The 21768-nt window shown below is 46.3% G+C and overlaps 1 protein-coding gene and 1 non-coding gene across 2 annotated transcripts in view; one reads left to right on the top strand and one right to left on the bottom strand.

Annotated features, from left to right (window-relative positions):
* The window catches only part of DPYSL5 (dihydropyrimidinase like 5), an 88630-nt gene that overhangs the window by 33960 nt on the left and 32902 nt on the right, over window positions 1-21768 (top strand). The window contains exon 2 of the mRNA XM_060026959.1: window positions 5173-5437. Coding sequence (XP_059882942.1) covers window positions 5177-5437 — 261 coding nt within the window. The 5' untranslated portion in view covers window positions 5173-5176. The remainder of the gene's footprint in view (window positions 1-5172; window positions 5438-21768) is intronic.
* On the bottom strand, window positions 16124-16231 carry LOC132435681 (U6 spliceosomal RNA). Its single transcript, XR_009521624.1, has one exon. It is a non-coding gene; the product is annotated as a U6 spliceosomal RNA (small nuclear RNA).

Raw genomic sequence — 21768 nt, 5'->3', positions numbered from 1 at the left:
ATGGTACCTATCTCAGGGTACTGTAAAGATCAAATAAGATGATGTATCTGATGGGCTTAGGGAGGGGCCCATTATACAGTAGGTGTTTACTAATTGTTAAGATCATTAACAGCACCCTCCAAGTTCTGAGAATGAGTTCCCTCTAAGGTAGTCCTGGGAGTCCAGTCCAGCCTGGATTTCCAGGACTAGGTCAGGCTGTGTGAATGGGATCTCCAGACCAGAGAGGTTCCAGGACTCCCCAGTATTGTTGAGGGAGCCCAGCCTTTTCAGAGCCTGGTTAGCCTTCAGGGATTTCCAACAAGGAAGTGGAAAACAACCGGGTGAGTCATGGTGGCAGCCCAAGGGTTCTAGAGAAGGATTCAGTGTTATGGCTGGTGGTAGCAGGTTCTTTTTTCATCTCCTTGCATGGAGAGTGGCAGAGGGAGGGACTGAGCTCACTGGACCTGAATGAAGGGTCACATTGGATTCTTTCTGCCTTCTTTGTAGCTTAAAAAGAACAACAACAACAAAAAAAAAAAACACCTTTTTTTATGCGGTATGCGGGCCTCTCACTGTTGTGGCCTCTCCCGTTGCGGAGCACAGGCTCCGGACATGCAGTCTCAGCAGCCATGGCTCACGGGCCCAGCCGCTCCGTGGCATGTGGGATCTTCCCGGACCAGGGCACGAACCCACGTCCCCTGCATCAGCAGGTGGACTCTCAACCACTGCGCCACCAGGGAAGCCCCAAAAAAACCTTGACACAACTTTTCAGATTCTAAAAGGTAATACAAGTTTATTGTATAAAATTTGAAAAATATAGAAAACTATCAAGAACATAAAAATCACCTGAAACTCTTCTACCCAGAGTTAACTTTGGTAACCTTTCCTTTAAGTCACAGACCTGGGTATGAAGCCCATCCTTCCATGCTGGAGTGGTGTGACCTTTAATGGGATACCTGTTCTTTTTTTTTAAAGGTAGACTTTTTTTTGTTTTGTTTTGTTTTGTTTTGTTTTTTTAGTATTTATTTATTTGGTTGCTCCGGGTCTTAGTTGCAGCAGGCTGGCTCCTTAGTTGAGGCTCGCCAGCTCCTTAGTTGCAGCACTTGGGCTCCTTAGTTGTGGCATGCAAACTCTTAGTTGCCGCATGATGTGGGATCTAGTTCCCTGACTAGGGATCAAACCCGGGACCCCTGAATTGGGAGCTCAGAGTCTTATCCACTGAGCCACCAGGGAAGTCCCTACCTGTTATTTTCAAAACCTCTACTTCCTCATCTTAAAACGAGGCTAATACTTCCTGCCTTGTTCCTACTTCTCGGGGCTGCCATGTGAATTAAATTCCAGGCACAGGGTGTTAGCTTACTAAAAGCTGTTTTCTTATTTCTACTGAAGAAAACACCCTTGGCTTATGATTCCAGCATCAAAGCTCAGATAAGAATCCCCCATAGGGCTTCCCTGGTGGCGCAGTGGTTAAGAGTCCGCCTGCCGATGCAGGGGACACGGGTTCGTGCCCCGGTCTGGGAAGATCCCACATGCCACGGAGCGGTTGGGCCCGTGAGCCATGGCCGCTGAGCCTGCGCGTCCGGAGCCTGTGCTCCGCAACGGGAGAGGCCACAACAGTGAGAGGCCCACATACCGCAAAAAAAAAAAAAAAAAAAAAAAAGAATCCCCCATAAATCATTATCATATCACCCTTTCAGGGTCTCTGCCCTCCAGGTCTGTGCTATGAGCATGTGTTCTGGATTAATAAGCAAATCAATATCCTCATTTACCACACTGACATAATGACTATGCAGCAATTTCCCAGCATAAATATTCCTATTTCTCCTCTTACTTAAAGCTGCTTTAAAAGGTGAGGATTATATATTTGCACAGAGGATTGTGTGTGTCTTACCATCATTTCCCTCTGAGAACTTGCATCTCTCCTTTTGTGGTCACACCTGGCCTTGGCTTTGTAATGAGAGAGAGAGAGAGAGAGACTGCATCTCTGAGGCTTTCTGGACTTCCTTTGGCCAGAATGGTTTTGTCCATCACTTAAGAACCAAACTCATTTCCTGATTATTGTGTATTAAATTAAAATTCCAGTTTTCAGATTTTAGGACAAAAGTTCCCCTGAAATATGTCAGCTTCATTCCAGCTTCAGACAATGGGCTCATTGCTGTGACTGTACCTGTCCCCCCATCCTTCTGGCCTACCCAACTCCTCCCCACTGCCTCTGCCCAGGGCCTTCCACCCTAGGGGAGGGACCCCTCGTCCCCAAAGGTCAGAATGATACCTGGCAGGGACCAGATGTTCATGGAGGACAATGTTGCTGTGTAAGGGAACAGCGTTCACTCCCAGCCACCTGTCTTGTTTCCCAACACTGCCCCCAGCAGACCACCCTCTCCTGACAGCAGGAGGACTTGGCAGTTGAGGCTGAATAAGTACTGTAAACTCTCTTGGTGTGGAGATTCCATGCACTCCAATCTGGTCAACTTGACAAAAAAAACAACTGCCTAACCAAGTGTGTCCAGGAGAGCAGGCTAAGCTCTCCAGATAGTTGACTTATTTCCTTACAAGAGCTATTCCTTCAACGGATTGTGAGACCTTTTCATCCTGGGACAAAGGCTTCCTGTACTTTGCCTAGTGGCAGGCAAAATGAAATGACGAGGATGAGAGATAGTATGTCACTTCCTTTGCTCTGTTCACAGTGATGTGCTATATTGGAAAAGGGATGAAAGTTGAGCATTATCCTGGACATAGAGTTGCCAAATGTCCTGGGCAACAAATATGAAATTGGCCCACCGCTTGTTGCTTTAAACCATTTGATTGTCAGGGTGCAACAAGTAGATGCAGCCAAAACTGTTCATTTGTGAACAGTTTTGAGTTTCCTATACTGGATGCTGGGGATGAGGACCAGGCAGAAACGATGTTTGCTGCTACGCCTTTGACTTTGAGGACTTAGTCCAGAGGTGGAGATAGACTCCAGTGCCTCATGAAGGTACAGAGGGAGTTGGGGAAGGCTTCTCAGAAGAGGGAACAATTAATTGGATCCTGAAGAATAAGTTTACCATGTAGAAAGGTGGGCTTTATTAAGCCCACAGAGATACTGCAGTGGTGTAGTCTCCCTCCCCCGGTCAGATTGTGTCCTATATTTTCTAAGCCTAAGTAAAAATCATTTCTGTTCAGATACTGAATGGTCAAGATAGTCGCCGAATCAACCTGCATTAAACGTATATATCAATTAGGGGAGAATTGACATCTTTACTATGCTGGGTCTTCCAATCCATGAACATTGTATGTCTCTCCACTTATTTATTTCTTTGGTTTCTTTCATCAGCATTTTGTAGTTTTCAGCATACAAATCCTGTATATTTTCTTAGATTTCTACCTAAGTATTTCAAATTTTTTGTGTGTCCATTTGTTCATCGCTAATATATAGAAAAACAATAGCTTTTTGTTGATCTTGTACCTTGTGACCTTACTGAACTGACATTTGTTCTAAGAGATTTTTTGTAGATTCTTTGAGATTTTCTGCATAGCCCCCATCACGTCACCTGCAAATAAGAATGGTTTTATTTTTCCCTTTTCAGTCTATATGCCTTTTATTTCATTAGTGCTAGCTAAAACTCCCTTTGTTGAATAACAGTGGTGAGAGTAGACATCCTTGCCTTATTCTCAGTTTAGGGGGAAAGTATTCAGTCTTTCATAAATTCTGATATTAGCTGTAGGTTTTTTGGTGATGTTCTTTAATTTTTTTATTTATTTATTTTTGGCTGTGTTGGGTCTTCATTGCTGTGTGTGGGCTTTCTCTAGTTGCGCTGAGCAAGGGTTACTCTTCGTTACAGTGCACAGGCTTTGCATTTCAGTGGCTTCTCTTGTTGGGGAGCACGGGCTCTAGGTGCACAGGCTTCAGTAGTTGCAGCACGTGGCATGTGGGATCTTCCTGGACCGGAGATCGAACCCATATCCCCTGCATTGGCAGGCGGATTCTTAAGCACTGCACCACCAGGGAAGTCCCTGGTGATGTTCTTTATCAACTTGAGGAAGTTAACTTCTTTTCCTACTTTCCTGAGAGTTTTTTATCATGAATGGGTGTTGAATTTTGTCCAGTGCTTTTTCTGCATCAATTTATATGATTATGTGATTTTTTTCTTCTTTAGCCTGTTAATATGGTGGATTACATTGATTGATTTTCAAATATTGAGCAAGCTTTGCATCCCTGGAAGTAATTCCATTTGCATAGTGGGATTCTTTCATTCTTTTACATATTGCTGAATTCTGTTTGCTGATATTTCGTTAGAAATTTTTGTACCTACGTTTATGAGGGATATTACTTTATAGTTTGTTTGTTTGTTTGTTTTTTTCTATACTGTCTTTCTCTATCTTTGGTATCAGGGCAGTACTGACTTCATAAACTGACTTGGGAAGATTTCCTTCTCTATTTTCTGGAAGAGATCGGGGTTAATTCCTCTTTAAGTGTATGGTAGAGTTCTATGGCTTTTGAAAAGTTGATTCTGGGGATGCAGTCTGGACCAAATAAAGCTGAACCTTGCGGGGGGGGCTTGAGCGTATCAGATGAGCTTGTCAATGGGCAGCCAGCTGTGGCGCTCCAGTGAGGTCGTGGACTTCTTGAGACAGACATAGGAGGGTGAACTGAATCAGAATCCATCTGAAGCATGACAGGAATTAAGCAGCTGTGAGGCTTGGAGAATCTGGCTCTCTGAGACACGTCCCAGGAGCCTCTGACATCTTCAGGACCATACGGTATACTGGGGACACTGGTCCTACAAGACGTCTGGGTTTGACTTGGCTACTTAGTAGCCATAAATTCCTTATTAGCAATTTCAGTTTTCTCGTCTGTAAAATGCCACTTCTTGGGTTGTTTTAGGAATAAAATGAGACAAGAGATATGAAAATGCTTTAGAACCACCACAACTTCTTGCGAAGGTGAAAATTGATGTTTCTTTGGGCCCCAGCTTCACCCTGACTGCTGTGGTGTCATATTCCCAATGAGTCCTGCTGGGAGGTCAGTGGGAGGCTTGTGGCCCCAGCTGGCTATAGGACCAGTGTCCTCGGGCTGTGGGGAAACTTCCTCCCCATCCCTGCTCATGTCCTCTGCCCATGGAGTTTGGGCTCTCACAGGAAAGGGTGGGACCTTGGTGACAGTGAAAAGGAATTTGGACCTTGACCAGTGCCCCCTCTCCCCTTTCACAGGAACATGCTTGCCAATTCAGCCAGTGTGCGGATTCTCATCAAGGGAGGCAAGGTTGTGAACGATGACTGCACCCACGAGGCTGATGTCTACATTGAGAATGGCATCATCCAGCAGGTGGGCCGTGAGCTCATGATCCCCGGAGGGGCCAAGGTGATTGATGCCACTGGGAAACTGGTGATCCCTGGAGGCATCGACACCAGCACCCACTTCCACCAGACCTTCATGAACGCCACATGCGTGGACGACTTCTACCATGGGACCAAGGTAAAGCTTCTGTTTGGGGAAAGTGCCTCCCTCAGTGGTTTCCTCTGTTTCTGGGGCTGCTCTGGACTAGATCCACATGAACAGGGTGCTCTTGCTGTATCGCTCAAAGGAGAAGGGTGCTCTTGAAGGGGCCACTGTGGCAACTAAAATAGGAAATTTCAGGCTAAATGTCATAGATTTCTAAGATTATGGAAAAGGAGGCATTTAAGCCTATTTTGCTGATCGCATCACTTACTGAGGCACCCAGGCCAGGAACTGATTTTATTTTTATATTTTTATGTCATGTAGTACAGACCTAGAGGAAGAGGAGAATAGCTGGAGTTTCTTATTGTGCATGCGTGGGGCAGGAGGTGTGTGTGTGGCGGGGGTAGGTCTGAGGGACTGCTTTATGTATGATAAGCTAAATTAATTTCCCCAAAATTGTGAAAAATAGATATGCCTATTCTAGATGATTTTAATGGTAGAATTATGAAACAGACATAGTTAACTATCTTTTATTATCTTTCCTAGCTCGTTCTTTTTAAAAACAGCTTGAAAGATACTGGTGGTAGGCCCTCTTTTCAGAGTGAATTATCATGGACAATATTTAAGAATTACTGAGCTGGGCCTGAGCTACTTTATGTCCCTAAATGCAAAATACAAAAATTCAGACCTGTGAAACAAATGAATCAGGAGGAAATTATGTTTCGCCAAAAGAGTCACAAGTAGGTTCTTTCACCCTTTCTCTGTGCTCCAGAATTCTGTCATTGCTGTCATCCCTGTGTGCTGTAATTATCTGTAATACGCAGGCCTCTCCCTGGACACCAGACTGTGGGCTCCTTAAGGGCAAGACCTGACTGTATTCTTCTGCTTTCCCAGAACCTGGCCTTGACCTGGAATGAGAGTAGCTGGCCAGCAATTGTTTGTTGACTGAATAAGTGATTGATACTTATCCATGCTGTCTCTACATCCAGCTGTGCATCAGATTCATCTTGGAAGACTTTTTTCAAATGCAGAGTTGAATCAGCATCTTGAGGGTCAGAAGTCCCTGGCCCTGGCAGCAGCCCTCTGTACTGTCTGATTTATAAAGGACTTGGCCTCTAATGCCCCCTGGGTGAAAGGAGTCCACCAGTGGCAGCAGTCCTATGTCCTACTTTGGCCCACTGCCTCAAATCCCCATTGGCCCTGTACCTTAAAATCTCACCTCTGTTCTACTTGGGGTTCTCAGGGAGCCCCTCTCCCGTGCTCAGTGCACTCCCCCTGGGATCCATCTTCCTGGGGGCTCCAGTGCTCCGGCTGTTAGGCAGCAACTGATAAGGCTCCCCAAACCCACCCTGAAGAGCCTGGCTGGGGCTCCAGGCAGGCAGAGGCTGGCCCAGCTCAGGCAGATGTCCCTTAAGGTCTCCCTGAGGATATGCCTCCTTCCCAGTCCAGACGCAACAGATCAGACCCCCGGAAGGCTGAGCTGTGAGGAGTCACAGTAGCCATGGCCCAGCCTCTGCTGAGGCAAGGATGCCGCCAGGCCTGCTGAATACTCTGGCATCCCAGGCCACACCTGCCCGCTTGAGCCAAGCCCTGGGAATAGAAGTGATTGGTGGGCCTGCCCTACTTTCTCCTCTGAGAATTACTCCAGGGCCCTGCAGATGAGGCTTCACTAATGAATGGGGAGCCCCATCCTCATAAACTCTTGCAGGGTCCTCTTGGGGGGACTCTGGTGGCAGTCGGGGCCTTTCTGAAGAGAGTGAGCACATCCGGCTCACCATCCCCATGCACTTGAGCCCGGCCAGGCCAGGCCTGCTTCATTTGTGGTTATTTTTATTGAAGTACAGCATACACACAGAGAAGCGCACAGGTTCTAAGGTACACAGAATCATCACAGCCGAACACACCCTTGTAACCAGCACCCAAACTGAGAAACCAAACATTGCCAGCACCCAGAAGCCCCCCTTGTGCCCCCTCCTAGTCACTACTCCTCACCAACGATAACAGCTATCCTGACTTCTAATACCATAGTTTCTAAAAAGTAACAGCTTAATGGAGGTATAACTCACACTCCATACAATTTGCCTCTTTAAAGTGCAGAAGCGGGTGGCTTTCAGCATATTCACCATAGGTTTTGACTGTTTGCTTTATGTAAATGAAATCAGGCAGCCTGGACCCTTGCGTTGGCTTCCTTTGCTCAACATTATTTTTGTGAAATTCGGCCATGTTGTTGCACGTTGTACTTCATTGCTTCACAGTGTTCTACTGTACAAGAGCCCACAGAGTACCTAGACATTCTGCTGTCACCAGGCATTGGGGTGGTTGCTACTTCGGGGCTATGACAAATGCTGTTGCTCTGAATGTTCTCATCCATGTCTTTTAGTAAACGTGTGTGCACGTTTCTACAGGCATATTCCTGGGAGTGGGATTGCTGGGTCATAGAAGACACACATGTTTAGCTCTGGGAGAGACTCCCACATTGTTTTCCAGTTTGGTTGTAAGTTTATACTCCCAGCAAGAGAGTAAGAGAGGACCCGGTATTTACCACCAGCGTAACTCTGCTCACCACACCAGTCCATGCTGGGGTCCGTTTTGCAGCGTGCACCAAAAATTGTATGCAGTGTGCAGCCTTGCACCAAAAATTGTAGCTTGCCGGTTACTCTCCCCGCTTGGGAGATCTTTAGTCCAGGGTCGGATGCCACACTGTCACTATGCTGCCTGCCAGCCTCTGGGAGAGGAGGCTGGCCTTTCTTTGTTTTATTTTCCACATTGTCATCTGCCGGGGCCTCATTAGCCAGGAGTGATGAGTTTTCCCCTGAGAGCCTCCAGCTCTTTACAGCGAATGAAGACCTTTGCACGTGCAACTTTGTGCAAGGTGGTGGGTAACTTTTGATCTTTTCCAGGCTTCTCATCCATGGAAGCAGCTGTCTCTGGAAAAACACAGAAAAACCCCTGTGTGATTAAGGGTTCCTGTAGGGTCAGACACCCCCAATCCATGCCAGGCCCAAGTTATAGGAAATTTAAGGCCCGTAAACGCCAAGCCACTCTGGCTGCTCGCGTCACCTAAACTGACCTTTTGTTATATCCACCCCCTAAGTAAGATCGGACCTTGTCCTTGTGCCGCAGCACATACTGAGCGTCTGTTTCATAACACAGCCCCTGACGCAGTCCTCCCCAAACCCCTCTGGGAGACCCTGCCCAGAGTCCTGCCTCAGACATCCCAGCCCCCCAAGAACTGGCTTCCTGCCCCGTCCCCGTCCCCCCCACTCCTGGATTGCCTCTCCCTGTTGCTGCTCCTACGGCTGGATATTTTGGCTTCCTCTTATCTCTAATTCCTGACAATCTCCTGGGGAGAGAAAATGCTCTCCTGTTGCACTGCTGATGTCAGGGATGTGTGGATTTAATTATTCACACAGCCTGTGGCACTCAGGCCCAGGCTGTGCACCCTGATAGACTGCCGCTGACCTACTTTGCACCTTCTAAGAAAGGTAACGGTTGATCTGCTTTCAGCATCTGGGTTTATAATAGAATAATAACCCCAAGGAAAGCTCACCCTTGTGATTAGCCTATAGAGAAAGAGAGATCAAGTTGCGCCTTTTTGTTCCCGTCTGACAGATCCGAAGGGCCTTGAACTCTGCACCCCCTGAGCTATGGCCTGCCTGTCAATTGGGCAGCAGCAGCCAGGGCTGGGAAAACAAAACCGTTGAAAGCCTGGCTTTTCTGAGAGCATCTGGGTCTCCATTGTACTGGGTCTGAAGGGGTTTCTCTAGCGCTTCTTTAACACACGCTTTGCCTGCCTCTGCTTCTGTTAGAGGCTGGGGCACGCTCTGCCTGGCTCCCCTGCCTCTGCCCCCCTTGCTCACAGCCCGGGCACTCCATCCTCCTCCCCGCCTCCTCCACGCCTCCAACCTGCAGGCCCCTCCCTCCCAGAGGCCCAGAACCTGGTCTCCAGAGATGCCAGGACGCCCTGCTTGTTAAAAATGCCCCCACGGAGGAAGGGGGTTATCTCCTGTGGGAAGGCAGGGGCAGGAGGGGAGGGAGGAGAGCCAGTGACACCAACTGTGTTAATAAAGGTCTAGGATTTCACTTGGGTCACGGGGGTCTTTTATCATTATCCTACTTAGCTTACTCATAAATTATGCTTATTCTTTGGTGTGAATCTAATATTACATAATAAGAATGTTAATGCAGGCTGTTGAGCTCCACCCCACCAGTGGCTCTCCGTGGCCCGGTGGGAATATCAGAATCAAACTACAGGCACAGCCCCTTCACTAAGATGGTGACAGAGGGGGCAGCAGGGACAATGGGGAAATGCTCCCTAGATGCCTTTTCTGCCTCCCACTCCTCCAAAAATAGACTGAGAACCACTGTCTAGGCCAATGGTTTTCAACCTTTGGAAGCAACTTACAGTAAAACTACTTGGGGAATTATTTTAGAAATACATGTCCAGACCTCTCCTCTCTACTGCCTGTACCCTCCACCCCAGACTAATGAAATCAATGTCTCTAGGTCTGCCTCTTCCCCCATCTGTATTTTTTTTTAATTTAAAAAAAAATTTTTTTTGGCTGTGTTGGGTCTTCATTGCTGCACGCGGGCTTTCTCTAGTTGCGGTGAGCAGGAGTTACTCTTCGTTGCGGTGCGCGGGCTTCTCATTGCAGTGGCGGAGCTCGGGCTCTAGAGTACAGGCTCAGTAGCGCCTACATGGGCTTAGTTGCTCTGCGGCATGTGGGATCTTCCCGGACCAGGGATCGAACCCGTGTCCCCTGCATTGGCAGGCAGATTCTTGTCCACTGCGCCACCAGGGAAGCCCATGTATTTTTTTTTAAAGCATCCTTGATGATCCTAACACTAGCATGCGGATTATTAAGGAACTTTCTCGGCTATTTTGAATGGCACATTGTCCTGGCTGTTACTCCTGTTGCCTGTCTGACCCTCACCTTATGTGCCAGAATGACATCTGAATCCCCTTTGAAAACTTGGGCTCGTCTTGCCTCACCCTTGCCAGTATTATTTATTAGTTTCTCTCCTTCTATTCACATTATAGGGTCCCATTATTGGGTTCCCAAGCCCCAGCCTGGGGCCTAGAACCCCTGTACTTGCTAAGTGTCCCTGGTGCTGTGCTCTGCCCTCCTGTCTGTACCGCATAGGCATCATCAATGAGCGATGGATTGGCCATGGTCAAGATGTCATCAAATGGAAATCCAGCTGGGTCTGTGCCTCTTCTTTGAGGACCCAGAGACTCTCTCTTGTCTGTGCCAGGGCCATCTGGTCACTGAGACAGCCTCCCACTAACTCAAAACCATCAGCAGCAGGACGTCTATTCTTGTAGTCAAACCACAAGGGGAGCCAAATCTTAACCCAAAGAGTGTTTGTCTAGAACAGGATCAGCCTAGCAGATGTACAGTGGCACAGGCTAGGTGGCCTGCCACTTCCCGCCCCCAGCGGAGGGTCCTGACCCTACCTCCCTCCTCCCACTGCAGAGGACTAAACCTACCAGAGTCCTGGGATAGGACCCGCTGGGACATAAATAAATTCCCTTTGTTGTCCAGCCTGCCAACCTTCTTACCAAGGAGCCCATGTATCCATTGGGCAGACTGTTTTTGCTATTTTGCCTTTGAAACTGGCTCTTTGGGCTTTAAACCTTTAAATGCTGCTCACTTCCTTTCTTCTTTTTTCTTGACTCTGTTATTCTGTCCATTTCTGTTTAATTCTAGCCAAAATCTCTTTCCAGTCTTTTTGCTCTGCAGTAACCCTTCCTGCTTGTCGGGATCCAGACTCATACAGTCTTGCTTATTAACTGATGTTCCCAAGTTCACTTCATTCCGGTAAAAAAACTGGAGGGATCTTAGAAATAGAGCCCCACCCTCCCATTGATAGGGAGAGAGAGTAAATGAGTTGCCCCAAGTCCCAGAGGTAGTTGGACCACACTGTAAGTTTCTCAGTCTGAGGCCCTTTTCACCACACCACTCAGAGGATCCTGAAACCCCAGATTCTGGACAGTCACCCCTTTCAGACAGCCTCTGACCTCTCAGTAGGCTGCATGCAAATAGTTAACTCAACACTGTGTGACTCTAAGCTTGCCTGGACCAGATAAAGGCATCAAGGAACTGATGCATCAGGCAGACAGCAGAGTAAGCTCTCCGCCTCCCCAAGATGGCGGCTTTATAATGCACCACTGTCCCTAGAGGAATAACACTGATGTCCATGCCTTAGAGCTGACAGTTTTTACCATTTACAAATGGTTGTTGTGGGGATTAAATGAGTTGATGCACGAAAAACACTTCACACAGTGCCTGGCACAGAGTACGTGCATGATAACCGTTAGTCCCCAGGCTGAGTGCCTGCTTCCACCCTAGGCCTGGCCTTGACTCTGTCTGATCCACCCACTTTGGCTTTGCAATGAGATTGTTCTACTGTCCATCTAGTGCCCGTGCTGCCTATGTCCTCGGCTTTGCCAGCAGGGTCATGTCCTGCTTGAGAACTTGCAGTGGCTCCCTGTCGTCTAGTTTGGAGTCCTAGATCTTCACCCTGGACAGCTCACCATCTGACCTTGCCCTCTCCATCCAATCCTCACTGCCCGTATGTGCCCATCCATCAGGAAGGGGGTTTTCTCAGCCCCCTTCGCTGTGAATTTCCCATGCTCCCTCCTGCCATCCCTTCCCACCCATCCACAGAAGGCCTTCATGACCTACCAAGCTCATGTCACATTCTTCCTGCAGCTAATTCAGCCCCAGGATCCACTTTTTTCTCCTCAGCTGAAATAAAATCTCATCCTGGGGCTTTCAAATTGTTTCCTATGTAAAGTTTGTCTCTCAGCTGGATTGAAACCTTTGAGGGGCAGAGACGACAATTTATATTTAACTCGTGACTCACCACAGACTCGCAAAGATTAAAACATGTAGTACAATAGATGCTCAAGAAATAGATGAATGTCTACATAGGGTGGCAGTCGTGAGCACAGGCTGGGGTGGACGGCCAAAGTTTGACTTTCAGCTCCACATTTACTGGTTGTGTGATTTGGACGAGTTAATCTCTCTCTGTGTTTCAGTTTCCTTCTCTGGAAAATGGAGATTATGATAATACTTTATGTGTGTTGAGATACTACTGGTAAAGAACTTAAAATAGTACTTCATAGTTCCCCGGCAGTCTAGTGGTTAGGAATTGGTGCTTTCACTGCCGTGGCCAGGGTTCAGTCCCTGGTTGGGCAACTGAGATCCTACAAGCCACGTGGCCAAAAATAAAAAATGAATAAAAATTTTAAAATAAAAAATATATTTAAAAACTAGTACCTGGTGCTTACTAAGCACTATATGAGAGTTTGTTAAATAAATAGATCATGGGACTTCCCTGGTGGCGCAGTGGTTGAGGGTCCGCCTGCCAATGCAGGGGACGCGGGTTCGTGCCCTGGTCCGGGAGGATACTACATGCCACGGAGCGGCTGGGCCCGTGAACCATGGACGCTGAGCCTGCGCGTCCGGAGCCTGTACTCTGCAATGGGAGAGGCCACAACAGTGAGAGGCCCACGTACCGCAAAATAAATAAATAAATAAATAAATAGATCGTGATGACTGAGGACCAACCCCTGAAAAATCCATTTGTGAAGTTTCCTCACAGGCATACGTATTAAAGTGTTAGACATCAAATAGGAATTACAAAATTGGTTTCTGTCTCTACTGTCAGGGTTGACTGTGTGTGTTATAGGTTTCAAATGGAGCCTAAATAGTACTGGTGATGACTTCTAGATAATTTTCTTTCTCCTTTCTTTCTCTTAAAAACAGAAATATCCAGTCATAAACTCAGCACGTAGCAGGAGCTATTTAAAGATGTCCTGCTTCAAATCAGGTATCTCGTATAACAAAACCTTGCTGGCAACTTTCACTGTACATCTATGTTAATTGGCAGGCCAACATGTAGGCCAGGTTGACTCTTCTTAGAACAAATGTAAGAGAGATCTATCATTTCTTACAAATTTTTACATCTAGCATTGGAAAAAAATCTCCTATGGTGACCAAGCAGCTCCTCATTTCCTAGAATAAGAGTGTTTGCAAAGAATTGATCTATACAGAGAGATTACTGCTTTTTAAAACCTTTGGTTCAAGAATAGAGATAAATGTACCCTTGGTGATTAAACCCAAGCATCTTGGAAACCTTTCATATCTCATACTAGCTCTGCTTTTATACTCTCATCCAGCATCTCTGGGGTTTAAAAAAAAGATAGAAGAAAAATACATCGTGTATTGTATGTATACTTCAGTGAGACATATAGTATATGAATGATGTATTTTTCTTCCTCCTATTTCTTTTCGTAAAGACGGAATACTTTTTAATATTTCAAGAAATATTTGAATATGGCCTTCTGGAAGGCTTCAAAAATCTCAGTTGAAAATATCTCTTCTCCTCACTGAGGTTGCCTCCTATCTGAAGTGGCCATATTTCTGTGTTGAATGTCAGGTACACATCTTAGAATGGTTCACTGGCAGGTAGAAATGTGTGTAGACGCTGTATCTTCTCCCTTACGTGGTTTCCGCCTCATTGTTCCCTCAGGTTATCCCTGTAGCCAACCATGTTTTTCTCTCCTTCTGATCCTTTTTTATTTCTTGTTAATTAAAAATTAGGTGCTGTAAGGATCCCTAATTAGTGACTATGTGAGGATAGAGCTGTAGGCCAGCTATAGTTAAGAACTTTCTCATTCACCGGTGTGGTTCTTTGTTTGTTTGTTTGTTTTGGCTGTGTTGGATCTTTGTTGCTGCGCACAGGCTTTCTCTAGTTGTGACGAGCCAGGGCTACTCTTCGTTGTGGTGTGCGGGCTTCTCATTGCGGTGGCTTCTCTTGTTGCGGAGCACGGGCTCTAGGTGCGCGGGCTTCAGTAGTTGTGGCTCGCGGGCTCTAGAGTGCAGGCTCAGTAGTTGTGGCGCACGGGCTTAGTTGCTCCGCGGCATGTGGGATCTTCCCGGACCAGTGATCAAACCCATGTCTCCCGCATTGGCAGGTGGATTCTTAACCACTGCACCACCAGGGAAGTCCCTCGTTCACAAATGTTTATCTCTCACACTACACACACACTCACACACTTAGACACTTTCACATACTCACTCTCACAGTCATACACTTACACACGCACTCTCACATACACACACGTGCATTCACTCGTGCACACAGTTTTAGAGCTGGAAGAGCCACTGGAGATTAATGAATTCAACCCCTCATCTATAAATACCTTTCCTCTTTAGATTTAAACTCTCTACAGTGTCCTCAATATTTAAAAATAAAATTAAGCTTGATGAATGTTGGTGAACTCTGTTCTTGGGAAGAGTATGTACAGAATGAAGAAGGTCATGATTGGGTAGCCCAGGAAGCCACTTTTTTTTTTTTTTTAATCTATGTGTTACGCTTTTTTTTTTTTTTTTTTTTTTTTTTTTGCGGTACGCGGGCCTCTCACTGTTGTGGCCTCTCCCGTTGTGGAGCACAGGGAAGCCCTATGCTTTTTTTTTAAACAACTTGATTAAGGTATAATTGACATACAATAAGCCACACATTTTTAAAGTGTATGGTTTGATACACTTTGACATGTGTAGATACTGCGAAGCCATCACCATTAATACAATAAACATATCCATCACCGCCACCCCCCCCAGCCAAAGTTTCTTGGTGTCCCTTGCAATCCTTCCCTGCGCTGGCAACCACTGATCTGTTTTCTGTCACTATAGATTAATTTGCATTTTCTCACATTTTTATATCATGGAAAAGACAGTATGTATTTCTTTTTTGGTCTGGTTTCTGACTTAGCATTATTAAGTTTTTGGCAACTACAGATAAAGCGACTATGAATATCTGTGCACGAGTGTTTGTGTGGACACATGCTTACGTTCCCCTGTGTAATTACCTAGAAGTGGGACGCCTAGAATATATGGTAGGTGTACATTTAGCTTTTTAAGAAATTGCCAAAGTGGTTTCCAAAGTGGTTGTAACATTTTCTGTTCCTTCCAGGCTCCACATTTGTGCCATCACTTGTTATGGTCAGTCTTTTTAATTTTAGCCATCTGACAGATGTATCAGTGGTAGCTCACTATGGTTTTAATTTGCACTTCCCTAGTGTTGAATGTCTCTGCATGTGCTTATTTGCCCTCAGTATATCTTTGGTGAAGAGTTCACATCTTTTCCCTATGTTTTGAGTCATTGGTCTTGTTTTTTTTTTTTTTTTATGAAATGTAAAGAATAGGTAAATCTTTATTTTTTCCTTTCTAGTTTTATGGAAATATAGTTGATATACAGCACTGTATAAGTTTAAGATGTACAGCATAATGATTTGACTTATATACTTCATGAACAGATTACCACAGTAAGTTTAGTGACCATCCATCATCCCATATAAATACAAAATAAAAGAAAAAAGAGGGACTTCCCTGGTGGTCCAGTGGGTAAGACTCCACGTTCCCAATGCAGGGGGCCCAGGTTCGATCCCTGATCAGGGAACTAGATCCCACATGCGTGCCACAACTAAGAAGCCCGCATGCCGCAGTGAAGGTCCTGTGTGCCACAACTAAGACCCGGTGCAGCCAAAATAAATAAATAAATTTTTTTAAGAAAAGGAAAAACAATTTTTCCTTGTGATGAGAACTCTTAGGATTTACTCTCTTAATGACTTTCACCTATAACATCCAGCAGTGTTAATTATATTTATCATGTCATACATTACATCCCTAGTACTTATTTACCTTACAACTGAAAAATATGGAATGCTTCAGGAAGCTGTGTGTCATCCTTGTGCAGGGACCATGCTAATCTTCTCCGTATTGTTCCAAATTTAGTGTTGCCAAAGTGAGCACTGTTTGTCTTCTTTTTATCGGGTTGTCAGAGTTGTTTATATGTTCCAGCTACAAGTCGTTTGTTGGGTACATGTTTTGCAAACATTTTCTCCCTGGCTATGACTTACCTCTTCATTTTCTTAACAATGTCATTGGAAGAGCAAAAGTTTTTCATTTTGAACTTCAATTTATTAATTCTTTTTCTTTCATAGTTTGTTTTTCGTGCTGTAACTGAGAACTTTTTGTGAAATCCAAGGTCACAAAGATTTTCTCCTATGTTTTCTTTTAGAAGTGTTATAACCTTAGCTCTTACATTTAGGTCAATGATTCATTTTAAGTTAGTTTTTATATATGGTATCCAGTAAGGGTTGAGGTTCAGTGTTTTTACATACGGCTATCCAATTGTTCTAGCACCATTTGTTGAAAAGACCATCCCTTGTCAAAAATCAGTTGACCGTATGTGCGTGGGTCTATTTTTGCACTCTCTTTTCTGTTCTTTTGATCTATGTATCTATCTTTACACCTATACCACAATGTCTTGATTATGATAGCTTTAGAGTAAGTCCTGAAAGCCGGTGGTGTAAGCCTTCCAACTTTGTCCTTCTTTTTCAAGGTTGTTTTGGCCATTCTATATCCTTGGAAGCAAACTTTTTTAGTGCAGGCTGTAAACCAAAAACTTAAGAGAACAGTAAACTCAGTGTATTAACCAAGCACTTGATAAACATTCTCAGCCCTTAGCAGGGTCCCTTTCTGTTAGCCTGAAAAGTTAAGAATTTTCTTTAGAATTTTCTAAAGTTATTTGGAGAGAAAAAAATCTGTGATGTGTGTGTGTTAAAAGGAACTTAACTGAGTGCTGGGGGTTCAGATGAGGTCCATGAGGATGTTCCATGATACTTGGCTACATATTGATCTCGATATGTTTTCTTCACATGACCCATATCTTTATGTATAATAAGTTGTGATGATGTCATAGGGAAGAGTTCATTCTGCTTCCTCTTGCTCCCTCTTTGTCTTACAATTAGAGTCAATGGAGAACAGAAGTGGGCCGAGGAGTTCTGAGCGGACTAGGTTAGGATAAAACTTACATGAACTGAAATTCTAACCACTGAGCTGTTGCCACCCTCTCCCCTTCCCTCTGTCAGGTTTCCATCCTGTTTGGTACCCTTTGTTACCACCAGGCCTGGGCTGTAGCTCTTTCCTGGTTTGGTGCCCTGACTCTCACTTTGCCAGGCTTAAGATAACTAGGACTTATATTCGGGAGAGCACGCTTGTTCTGAATCTCTAAGCCCCAGACATAGTGGCCCATCAAAGAGTCTACTTTTCCTGCTGTGCGGAAAATACAGTGTTCAGCCTGGAGCGTGTGGAGCCTCTCACGGGCTCTGGGTTCCCAGACCCCCAGGTGGCATCTGGCAGTGCATGGCTCTGCGTAGGACCTGCAGCTACGTTTCCAGCCGCTGTCCCCTCCAGGAGGGCTGCACTGCCCTGTCAGGCCCAGCATTTCTGTATCCCTTATACACGTATCGTGATCTTTAAAGCCCCCCTCAGGCAGGCCTTATTTTCCTTCCTTTGCAGGTGGAGAAGCTGAGTCTCAGGGAGTGAAATGCCTTTCCAAGCTAGCAAGTACAGGCATAGGCCTCCCTGCCTCCCAGAGCAGACGCCAGCGCGCATTCCCCAGCATCAGCACCTAGCGTGGCCTCAGGACAGCCTCCCTCATTCCCCAGCATCAGCACCTAGCGTGGCCTCAGGACAGCCTCCCTCATTCCCCAGCATCAGCACCTAGCGTGGCCTCAGGACAGCCTTCCTCGGCAGCTTGATAGCACTATTATCACTGAGCTTTGGGACCAAAATGAAGACTCGCCAACACTGGAGCAGATGAGGGAAGGAGAGCAGATGGGGTTACATGTGGTGTATTTCTGGATTGTTGGTAAACCCCTCTGGTCTGGCCTCTTTGGGCAGCCTGGACTTTTAATAAAGGTGGTCATGACCTGCTTACCTGTAAACTTTCCCGCTTTGGGATTAGAAGGGGCTTTGCTAAGGAGGAAGATGACAAAGGGCGTCTCCGGGCTCTATTTTAGAACGGTTTCCCCTGGCCCCCTGTCTTCTCAGAAGCTAGCAGCCACGTTCCCTCCGCCACATAACTCCCTCTGAGGATCATCTCCGGTATCCATGGTAACTACATGTCGGGAGACAGGCTGCTCTGTTCTGTGGCTTTGTATTAAACACAATGATTTAAATTGGATGCTCGGCAGTGGAGATAATCATTCTGGATTAGAGAGACGCCTGGAGACCCTCATTTCATAATTTTAGAGTTGGCACAATGCTCAGGTTTAGCCCTGTAATTCAAGCCCAAGCCACACCCACCCCTCTGTTTCTAAACTGCAGTTAGGTCCAATTTCACTTGGGATTTTCTCCATCCTTTGACAGAGGAATCTTGGAGCCAGGGAGCCCCGCAGTCAGACCAGGGCTATCTTGAGCTCTAGAAGGGGCGGCATCGTGTAAAGGAAACCTAGGGTGCTAGCGGCAGATAGACCCTCATTCAGTCTGGCTGCATGATTTCCTCTGTGCCCCATTTTTCTTATCTGTAAGATGAGAAGAGTAACCTCTACCCTACAGAGTCATATATTTTTAAATTTTCTATTGTGATAAAATATATATAACATAAAATTTATCATTTCAATCATTTTTCAGTGTACAGTTCAGTGACATTAAGTACGTTCACAGCGTTGTCACCACAATAATCCATTTCCAGAACTTGTTCATCTTCCCCAGCTGAAATTCTGTACTCCGTAAATACTAACTTTCCCATCCCCCACTCCTCCCAGCCCCTGGCAGCCACCATTACACTTTCCATCTCTATGAAGTTGACTATTCTAGATACCTCGTAGAAGTGGAATCATACATTTTTTTGTCCATCTATGACTGGCTTATTTCACTGAGCATAATGTCCTCAAGTTTCAACCATGTTGGAGCCTGTGTCATAATTTCTTTCCTTTTTTAAGGTTGGATAACATCCATTCTATGTACGTACCACATTATGTTTATTCATTCATCTGTCGATAGACACTAGGTTGCTTCCACATTTTGGCTATTATGAGTAACGCTGCTGTGCACACGGGTATACAGATATCTGTTTGAGTCCTTGCTTTAAATTACAGAGTCATTCTGAGGATCAAATAAGATAATAAATACGAATAATATTAGGAACATTGCACAAAGCAGGCTGTCAGTAAATGTTCATTTCTCTCCTGAACATGAGTTCAGCCTAGGTGGTAACTGCCACAGTGGTCCGATGGCTTCCGCGGGAGTGGTGTCACTTTTTGCTAGCTTCTGTGTCCCCGGGACATGCTAGTCTGTTGGGTCTGGGAATTAACACAATTCATTCCCAGGTTTAAAGGAAATGTCTTAACCACAGAAATGTGCATCGTCTCCTGATAAGAACCATGCATGCTTTTCCATTTCTCCCACCATTTGGGATTCATGTATTCCTAGTTCTAAAATGAGAAGATGTTAGGGCTGACGTATATACTTCCTTATCTGTTGTCTATTTTAAGTATACCAGGTGGGAGACCCTGAATCTGCAGTTGGGATTGCCCCAGGCTATGAAGCTCTGTGCTTAGTTGCTATTTGTTGGTATCAAATCTATTCTCAGGGTTACGGAAGAGTATGAGATTTGGAATAAAAATACCTGGATCCCAGTCTCGGCTTATGTCTCAAAAACTGAGATGGTGAAAACATCTGTCCAACACAGTGGTCATGAAGGTTAGGTGAGGGCAGCACTTGGCTGTGCAGGTGACCCTCTCCTGGAGCACTTCGTGGGGACCAGGTCTCTGTGTTGGTCTGCATCCCTTCAGGAGATTTTCTCTGGGTCTAGTTTCATCCCAAAGTTTCTATGGTGGGGGTTAATCCCCTGCTGCCCTGGGCCCCTCCAGGGTTGAGAATCCAGAGCGAGGAGCCATCTTTCCCTTTGCAATTAGCTTTCCTGCCACAAGGCCACTGCACAAGCAGCCCTGGAGACAGCCAGCACCTCTTTGTCTTCAGGAATTTGCCACAGAAGGGAAGGGGCAGCAAGAGCTCTTGCACAGCCTGGTCTGACCTGCGCCTGACCCAGCTGCTCCCCACAGCATAGCAGTCAGGCCTGTTCTTTATTGATGGGGCTGAAGGGAGGAGGGCAGATGGGGATTTCACACTGAATCCCTACCTTTCTCTCTCCCAGCAGCGCTTGCAGCTGGCTGTGTCCTGTGTGCCCAGGGTCTACCTGTTGAGCAGGGGCCAGGCAGGCTTATATCAGGGCTTCCCAAGCAGATGCGTTCACTGTCCCTGAGACCGGAAGCCTACCCTGGTACGCTCGCATCTGGGAAGGGGAGCTTGGGTTTCCCTCGAAGACATCTTAACTTCTAGGGCAGCTCACCTCTTCTTGAAGCCAGTGAGCCAGGGAGATTGTTGCGCTGGTGACAGGGTTTTCTTGGCTTCCATAACCCCATGCCAGCCGGCTCTCCCTCCTGCCTCTTGACTCTCCTTCCCAGGCTCCTTCCGTGGTCTTGTCTGTCTTACTCCTCTCCTCTGTGGTTGCTTCTCAGGATCCTATGCCAGACTGCCTTCTCCCCCTCCCCACCTTCTCTCCCCAGGTGATCTGTCACTGATGACTCCCAGGCTTACAGCTACAGCCTAGACACCTCCGTGCACCTGCCCCAAACCCAACGCATCCACCACAACCCCACTCCTCTCCCAGGGACCCCTCCTTCCAGGAACGGCGCCCCCATCCTCCCAAGCCAGAGCTTACTGGCTCGAGACCACAGGACTCCTCAGCGATAAAGCCAGACCTCAGACCAGGTGTGCCAGGCTCCAGAGTTCAGGCCTTTCCCACCAGAGCACCCTGCCTTCACGTACCATCGGAGAATCGAACTGTATTTCTAACAAACATAAAAGTTCAGATGTCACTCTAAGCCCCAGACAAGCTCTGCTCTGGGACCCCGCCCCATTTTTGGCTGTGCTGGACCTCCACCTGGATGCCTTTGTCAGTCCGTCCCTGGACTCCCCACTCCCTCCGCAATCCCAGCCTGCTCTCTCCGTCCCAGCTCCTGGCTTCATGGAACTGACCCCTTATAATATGGCAAGTTTCCTTCAGCCCTCCCTCGTGGATTCTGTAGTGCATTTCCCATACAGTTTTCTTAAACCTCGTCTTGGCTCAGACTGACACTCCTAATTTTCCTAAAACCTTTCCTCTGTTTTGCTAAGAAGTCTGGGACCAAGGACCTGGGCACCCTCAGCTCTCCTCCATGTCACCTCAGCTCATCTTCTCCTCTATCCATCCCCCTCCTAAATGGATGGGAAGAGACGTCCTTCCCAGCCTAATAGATATGAATATCAACCCTCAGTTTCCTCATCTGAATAATGGGGAGAATAATACATATTTCTTTTTTTTTTTTTAAGCAGAGGTCTTCTTAGAAGCCCATATGATTTAAATTTATTTATTTATTTATTTATTTATGGCTGTGTTGGGTCTTCGTTTCTGTGCGAGGGCTTTCCCTAGTTGTGGCAAGCGGGGGCCGCTCTTCATCGCGGTGC

This window comes from Delphinus delphis, chromosome 12, assembly GCF_949987515.2.
Source record: "Delphinus delphis chromosome 12, mDelDel1.2, whole genome shotgun sequence".
Lineage (NCBI taxonomy): Eukaryota > Metazoa > Chordata > Mammalia > Artiodactyla > Delphinidae > Delphinus > Delphinus delphis.
This window is presented reverse-complemented; position numbering and strand designations above follow the sequence as displayed.